Source organism: Choloepus didactylus, chromosome 4 (genome assembly GCF_015220235.1).
Source record: "Choloepus didactylus isolate mChoDid1 chromosome 4, mChoDid1.pri, whole genome shotgun sequence".
NCBI classification, from domain to species: Eukaryota; Metazoa; Chordata; class Mammalia; order Pilosa; family Megalonychidae; genus Choloepus; species Choloepus didactylus.
In genome coordinates, this window is record NC_051310.1 from 118,955,415 (window position 1) to 118,963,974 (window position 8,560).

Sequence of the window (8,560 nt, forward strand, 5' to 3'; positions counted from 1 at the left end):
CTCATTTTACAAATTGACTGCTCTGACAGTAAAGAAAATAATCAGATTTTCTGAACTTTGGAGTAAGAATTAAAATTAATTGCAAAAAAAAGACAAACAAACATGAAAATGGTTTAAAAGACTTGTAAATCTTATTTGGTCATAAAAGTATTATTAGAGGTAGGTGTTGCATTCCCATGATTTTTTCAGTTTTACTAAATAGATCATGATTAAGAAAGTGCTGTTAAAATTGGCACAGTGACAGATGAATTAAGTTTCATTGTGTGCATTTAGCTTGCAGGAAGGTTCCTACTTGTTGTCTCATGCAGCAGAAGATTCTTCACTACTAATCTACAAGAGCTCTGATGGAAAAGTCACTAGGACAGCATACAATTTGCATAAAACACATTGCATCCCTCCTGGTATACCTTCCAGTCTCTCAGTTCCCTGGGTCCCTTTAGATCCAAGTCTCTTATTACCATATCATATCCATCATGGAAGAATACCTTGTACTTTCCCACCTAAATCAATAGGTCCTACAACACAACAAAAGGTAAGATCTTTTTAGAAATTAAATGTTCCATTAGATTTTTTAGACATCTTTTAAAACTTTCTATTTCATTGACTTTGCAATATTTCAACCTGATGTCCACATTTAACACATTAATCATAGCAGCATTCTAAAAGCTATACTCACAGAAAGGTTAAAGTCTTATGCTATACCAAGTCCAGTCTTTATGTTAGTGGAACTTTCTGTTTGAGTAAGGTTTGTAAGTCAACTAAAGAAAATTCTATTGGCTTCCCAATAGAGACATGGGTAAAGTATCCATAAAGTTAAATCTCTACGCTTCTACTAAAAGTAACTTTCTTGTACTTTTTATTTGTATATATTTGGTTTCTTTTCATACAGTATTTGAGCTGATTTGCAGAAGAATAGATAGAATAAATACATAGAAATAGAAATTGATAATTCATCTATGGAAAAATATAAAAGCAGGCATGAATAATTAGTGAATGGGAATATCTTATTAAAAATACAACTGAAGTATCAAGGACTAAATTGTGTTTACTGTATAACTCAGGATATTTGTCATGTTGTAATTAATGTTACATTCTTTATAGAATCCTTCCTGGATATACTAGTTGAATAACATTTTTTATAAAGCCATAGCTGGAGATATTCTCCACAATGTTATTCATTCTTTATACTATAAGAAATTCTTATTTGAATTTAGTTATACAAAAAGTTTTGTTCCCTGCAAATGAATGTGAATGTTCAAGAAACAAAAATCCAGTGTATTTTCCTTCCCTGCTACCAAAAATCTTTGAATCAAAATTATTGTCTGAGTTTTATAATCTTCTCAATGTGGTTGCATCAAAGTTTCCACTGCTTCTGTATCCTGTGGATATTCTATTGTTGTTTTCTTTCTTTATTATATCATTCTGTAAATATTCCCGGTTTCTTTTAAGAAATAGCTAAAATGCAAATGTTGAAGTTTTTTTTTTTTCATAATTTACAATGAATGAAGCTGTTTATATGCCTTTAAGTTCTCCCAATGTTCATTTCTCCCTGATGTTAATGTTTTGGGGAATCCATTTATAAATAAGAACTCCTTGCACATTCCTAGTTGAGCTTGGCCAAGAAAAGTATAAATGTGGTAAACTAGTTGGAACAAGTGAGAGAATGGAGTTAGTTGTTAGCATTTTCAGCTATTTTATCTACAGTTTTGTTTGGCTATTTCCAGTTTTAAATTAATAAAATTAGTGATTTTTATAAATTTATAAGACAAAATTGTCTTAACTAACTTAAAAATAATAATGAAATATCTCTTTTTGAGGTATCTATGTTCTTTCTAGGAGAATGATTTCCTTTTAATTTAGGAACTGTGATTATAGTCTCTCATTCATAAACATATAATTCTTTGTGGGGATGGCTTATTCCTTTTTCATGGAAATGAACAGTTTAATACCTTGACATTTGAGAGTAAAAATGTATTATGTTTATTTAAGATGTTTTCTAAAACATGAAGTAAGTAATATCCTTGTAGTTTTCTAATAGATATATACTGACATTAAAGTAATGTTGGGTGCTTTATGCTTTGGAAATACTTTAATAATTTAGTCTTTTTAATCATATACATGGTCCAAAATGTGGTTTAGTACAATATAAAAATAAGGAGAAATTCCTCATGTGCAAGATTTGATCACATAAATATAAAGTTAAGCAATTCAGTTATGTGTGTGTCACTGAGCAATCATTGATTTGTATTTTTTCCCTGTAGAAAGTTTTTGATGACCTCCTACACCTCCCCATAATCTAGCCCTACATTTACTGGAAATTACTGCACCCTCCTCCTTTACTTCCTCCTGACCAGTCTATGAGAATGGGACTTTTTAGCCCTGACCAAGCAAGGTACAGATAGGGATTCTAACCTTAGCAGCAGTGGGGAAAGACCAGAGGTTCATGATATCTAGGGAAGTGAGTCCCATATGAAACAAATTATCTGCATATGTTCTTGGTATAAAAGTGTATATAACAAATGTATGTGCTCTAATAGATCCCTTAGCCAAGCTGCTATTCCACGTGAACTCTGATTTCATCTTTATGTAGTGTCTTGGGCCCTAACCCAAAGGGATATCCCAGTATAGCCTGTATCTTTCTCCCTACTGCATCATACAAAGCTTATATCAAAGGGTCCCATTTGTTTCCTGAGCTACTCTTGACTTCTTTCGCTTCTAGTACTTTTGTACTGGCACCATACCTATCCATCTTCTCCTACAACCTTTTCAATCAAAATTCATTTTATACACCCGCATATCCTCCACCACCACCACTACCACCACCTCCCCACACACACAACACATACACCTATGTGATCTCACAAAGGAACTTTTCAAAATGTTTGCCTCCACAATCTAATACATACAGTTAGTGTGGTCAGTATACCTCTGTAGGAAATACCATTGACTTACAATTATCAGCTGAATGGGGAGTGTTAAAGATAATGTAAAAGTCATAGCATTTTTCTAGTGAATATGTTATAAAAGTTTACCAGATTCCGACAGACTGGCAGACTTAAATCCCCACTCAAGTTTGTCCTTTCTAGTCATCTAATTGTAAACCAAAAGTTGCCCCTACAGAGACAGAAAATTCTGGGTAAGAAAGCTGGAATCTGATCCATTCTTTAGTAAGTTGGTAGCTCCTTGGAGCAATGCCAGTACTGTTTCTGTTGGGCTAGGAATATGAGATATACTTGGAGTTAGAGAATCATCCATCTTTCCAGGCCTGGAATTCAGTGGACAGGATGTGAAGAAATAGAGTAGGAAAATAGAGGCAGATTTGGGCAGGTTCTGCGGAAATCATTTCAGGCTATGTACCAGCTTTTTTGCTTCTCTCATAGGTCTGGCCTTCTCCTTTACCCTTTTAAAAAACTTTATGCTTTCTTGGTGACCAAGGAGGTGAAAGCATTTTCAGATCTCATGGTGGATCTCATCATCAACAGGACAAAGATTAGGAAGAGATTGTATCCTAGGAAAAGACCTTCTCTGTTCCTGAGGCTGTGAGCTTGAAAGTGAGGGTGAACAACAAACAATCTGCACTGAGGAAGAACAGACCTTAATAAAGCCAGCACCACAGCAAAGTTTCTTCCTTCCACCTCTCTTCTTCCCCTTTCCTGTCCTCTGTATTCCTCTTCCATTTTTTTCTTCCCAATTTCTTTCTTTCTTAGCTCTTTCCTTTCAGCCCCTCTTCTTCCCTCTTCGACTCTTCTGTTTGTCATACTCTGTCTCTTTCTCCATCTTCTTTCTCCCCTTCCTTATCTTGTCATTTGTCTCTTTTTGCCCATGTTGTTTCTTCTCCCTTTTTACCACTTCTGAATTCCTTTTTGTATTTTCTTTCCTTCCCTTCATATTTCTCATTTCTTCCTTTCTTCTGCCCTTTGGCTCCATTATTGCAGACAGCACATTGCCCAAAAGGCCTGTCATTTCCTCATTTTCTAACTTAACATTTTAACCTCTTCTAAATTTAACACAGAGAGTATTTTCCCCCTTCTGTCCGTCCTACCCTGATCATTGATTCAGAAGTTTAGGACTTTTAAATCCATGTCAGATTAAAACTTGTTTAGAAATAGCCAGGTGTCTGTGGATTAGAAATATAGAAAGGATCATCCACAAGGAACATGTGTAAGTAATACAGAATTGACTGTATATAAGTCTGTTATGAATATGTTAAGCTACTCTATTCTTTGCTTCATTTCTCTTAGGTTGGTGGAACAAGAATGCCTACACGCAGCCGCAGGAATCTAGTTTCCATGGAAACCAAAAGCAGTTGCTTGCCTGCTCAGCAAGTTGAAAATGAAGGAGTGGCTCCAAATAAAAGAAAAATAACTTAAGGACTGTACCATGGAAAATGAAATTTCAGAAAACCATTTACAACAATGTTTAGTTTAGAAAAGCTGGAGGGGAAATCTGCCTAAAAGATCAGTTTGCAAGAAGAAAAATTTTCTTTTAGTATCCTAAGTTTACAGAGTGCCTTGAAAAAAATATATGGGCCATGTGAAAGAATGTTGGAACTATAATGAAATGTTTGCTCCGAACCCTAGGTGTTTGAAGAGAATCTACATATATTTTAACATTATCATGGCAGGGAAAATACATGAGGAAGAAAACAATATTTTTATACTAGACCTTTCTAAAAATTGTAAATAGGAAACCAATTTGCTTTTTTCAAAACATTTACCACTATATAATATGTTAGTAATTTGAGTTGTATCTCTGTTGACACTGACTCAAATGGTTAAATCTTAGCACTGTCAGAGATAATTTTGAGCAATGTAAGTCATTTTTCTTACGCATTGGAAGAATTTTTATATTCTACTTTAAAATGAGGATTATTGCAGGTTAATGAAGTTAACTTAGAAAACTTGGTGAAATTACATTGCAGATATCAGAAATAAAAATAAAAAGTAAAAAAAACAAAAACAAAACAAAACCCACATGAAGTCACAAATTACGTATTCTTCTTAGGCAGCCATGAGTTTTTTGTTTTGTTTCGTTTTGTTTTAAACTAAAACAGGTTCGGTGACAAACACCTCTACCTCTTGGCACAAATTCCAGCTGAGTGTTGAAATATACTAGTGAAAGGAAAGAGATGAGTATGTTTTCTGGAAAAATCTCACCCAGTCCAACTGACAAGTCAATGTGTGGTAAAGCATAAGCTACTTTTTCTTCATCTATGTTGATTGATTTAAATTTTCTGGGATCATATTTTAAAGAAATGAATTTGAAAAAAAGGCATGATCAGTTGATGTTACAGAAACCAGTTTGGACTTAAGAAGGGACAAACTTGTTTAATTTTGCAGCTCTGTTATTTAATGTGCCCTAAAATACTCACAAATATATATGTAATTTGTAAAATACAAGCTTTCCAGCTTTGTTTGGGTTTTTTTTTTTTTTATGTGTTAATATAAGAAAGTAAGTTGAAAAAGATTCTCAACAGTTTAAATACGTTATAATAACAGTAATAAATAACAGTTGAGAATTTTTATCTTCAACTACCAAGTTTTGTTTTATTATGTTCTTGTCGGTTATATTTTTAATTACTTTATTATTTAATCAGTAATGATTAGTTATGTTTTTTGTCTATGTTAAAATATCATTTACTTGTCCTGCATTTTTTTAAATGATTAAGCTTTTCTTTTTTAGTGAATTCAATCATAGTTTTTAAAACTTTATTTAAGTCACTTTTCCACAGATTCCACAAATATTTCAGTTATGAATCATTTGGCAGTGAATCAAGGGAGGGCTGGGAAGGATTCCTTTGGAATTGGCTCTTTTTAAAAAGCTGGACAATGACTGCTTCAGCTTTCTGTATACCAAAATGTCTTGGCTTTCATATCTTTAATATTACCTTTTATATAGCAAAATGCGTGGTCTTGCAAGTAATTATTTTGAAATTATCTTAATTGATAATATATATAGTCAGTATATATCCTTGTGCTTAGTCATGCATATTTATAATATATATTTGGTCATGTTTTGTATTCTTTTTCTTCCTTTTTAATACTAAGAATATATATATGGAATTAACATTGATGATATGAGCAAAAAAAGATGTTTTTAAAAATTTTTTTAAGGTTAAATCCTGTGTTGACAAGAATGTGATGAATGTGGCCCATTTATACCTCAGTGATGAAAGCATATTTTATACCAACACCTCTTGGAAAACAGTTTGATTCAGTAAGCATTTGAGTGCAGCTGTGTATCACAAAATCGAAAGTAGGTTCTCGCTGTTATTATCTCATAACATTCCTTTTTCACCTATCACAATATTTATTTGGTTATTGTCTTTCTACTTGAATAGACTACAAGCTCCACTAGGGCAGAGGCACATTTGTTTTGTTCACCATTATATAATGAGCACCTAATGTAGTTTTTGTCATGTAGTTGCTTAGTAGATATTAGCTGGATGTATGAATAGATGAATATTAGTTATCAAGGATAGATTTTTTTCAGGAGCACACCTTCTAGTAGAGAACACAAACTTGAAAATAAATAGTACTGGTCTATGTGATAAGTGCTCTGATAAAGTAATGTAAGAAAGGCATCTAACCTGAATCTGATAGTTAAGGAAGGTTTTCTAAGATAAAGCTTGAGCTGAGTCTTTTTTAAATGATGGGAAGAAAAGATTTTCCACCAAAAAAGAAGAGCAGTGTATGCAAAGGCTGAAAGATGGTCAGATTATAGGATATGAATTTGAGAGATGAGAAAGAAAGCTCCAGGACAGTAAACTGCATGCCATGCTAAAACATTTGAATTTTGTCCTTGGCAGTGTGGGGACAAATAGTGGATTTTGGTGAAATAAATATCATCAAATAGGTGTTTGAAAATCTCCTGTCAACATTAGTCTAGAGAATAGAGTGGAGCTGGGAAAGACTGCAGGGAGGAAGAAAAGTTGGAAAGGTGTTATGTAGTAATTGGAAAATGGTAAGGCCCTGAATTAATAACAGTGGGGGTAGGTTCAAGTGATATGAGAAAAAAATGACAGCTTTGTGATGTGTTTGGTAGGAAGAATCAAGTATGACTTCCAGGTAATGATGGTGCTATTCATTGAGACAATAGGAAAAGGAGTGTGGTTAGAGTAGGAAGAAAGTTCAGTAAAGATATTTATTTACTTCAACCATTTCTACTCCTTAGATTTTGCATGGATGATATACTAGTTATGAATTGCTGTGTAGCAAATTCACCTATAGCATAGCTACTTAAACAATGAATATTTATTATCTGGTTTTTTGATATGGCTTAGCCGGGTACCTCTGGCTCATGGTCTCATGAGGTTCTAGTCAAGCTCTCAGCCAGGGTTGCGGTCATTTGAAGGCCAGACTGGAGCTGGAGGGAGCACCTTCAAAGGTTCACTCACATGGCTGTTGAAGGAAGGTCTCCGCTTCTCACTGGTTGGTGGCAGGAGGCTTCAAATCCTTTACCACCTGTATCTCTCCGTATACATGCTTGAGTGTCTTCACAACATGGCACTTGGCTTACCCCAGAATGAGCAATCCAAGAGAGAGAGCAAAAAGGAAACCACAATGTCTTTTATCACCTAGTCTTGGAATTCACACACTCATTTCTCCCATATTCTTTTTGTTAGCATTAAGTCACTAAGTCTACACTCTTAAGCTCCACTTCTAGAAGGGGGAGTATTCTTTTGTGAACACATTTTAAAACTATCACAGATACCATGAACATTTTAGGGATATAGAAGAAGCAGGTTATGGTGGGGAGAAAAACTGACATTAAATCTGAGGTGTAGAGATAGTTGATATCAAAGATAGATGATCATTTGGATCTTGAACTCGAGAGAAGCCTTATCAATACAGATTTGAGAGTCACTGGTTTGTCTGTGGTGAATTGAAACCAGGAAAAGGATAAGATGACACAGCAGAAATAAATGGAATGAAAAGAGAGTCATGAATGGAGCCTTAGGGAAAACCAAAGAACTTCAGTGAAAGGAAAGAAGCCATTGGATTTGGCAATTAGAAAGTCTTAATGGCCTCAAGAAGAGAAGTTTCATCAAATTGGTTAGTGGTTAGTATGGAAGTCAGATTTATAAATGTTAAGAAATAAATAGGAAGTGAGGTAGAGTCAGTGAAATTCTTTGCCAGCTGATCAGCAAAACTTGTAAATAGCTTTGCTATTCAGGACATTAATATGCCCATTTCTTTTAATCAGTTCTGCTTGGATTCTAGGTTTGGATGCTATGAACATTTCGGGGAAGATAAGATTTAGAGTAGAGGAAGAGAAAAGAATTTTTTTTTTTCTTTTTAATGTTTTTTTTACCAATATGCTTAATCTGAAATTCCTGATGGACATGGCAGATATTAGAAGGTATTTGCTCTATGCTATAGGTATATGGTCCATTTTAATCAAATCTTAGATTATTTGATATAAAGATTTATTGAATTTCTCATTGAGATGTAGAAATAAGAGGGGGGGGGATAGTTTCATTGACCCTTCCATGCTCTTGCCATGTTCCCTTAGCTAATGCCCAGACTTCTTATCAAAGTACCTAACGACAGAAACACAC

The 8,560-nt window shown here is 34.1% G+C and overlaps 1 protein-coding gene across 3 annotated transcripts in view; it reads left to right on the forward strand.

Moving 5' to 3' along the window:
- Positions 1-7,636, forward strand: part of ICE2 (interactor of little elongation complex ELL subunit 2) — a 79,058-nt gene extending 71,422 nt beyond the window's left edge. For 2 of the 3 annotated variants that reach the window (XM_037833804.1, XM_037833803.1), the window contains 2 exons: positions 274-532; positions 4,242-7,636. In XM_037833804.1, the coding sequence (XP_037689732.1) occupies positions 274-532; positions 4,242-4,370 (388 nt within the window). In that variant the 3' untranslated portion in view covers positions 4,371-7,636. The remainder of the gene's footprint in view (positions 1-273; positions 533-4,241) is intronic. The other variant, XM_037833805.1, reaches the window with a different exon arrangement.
- The last annotated feature ends 924 nt before the right edge of the window (positions 7,637-8,560 follow it).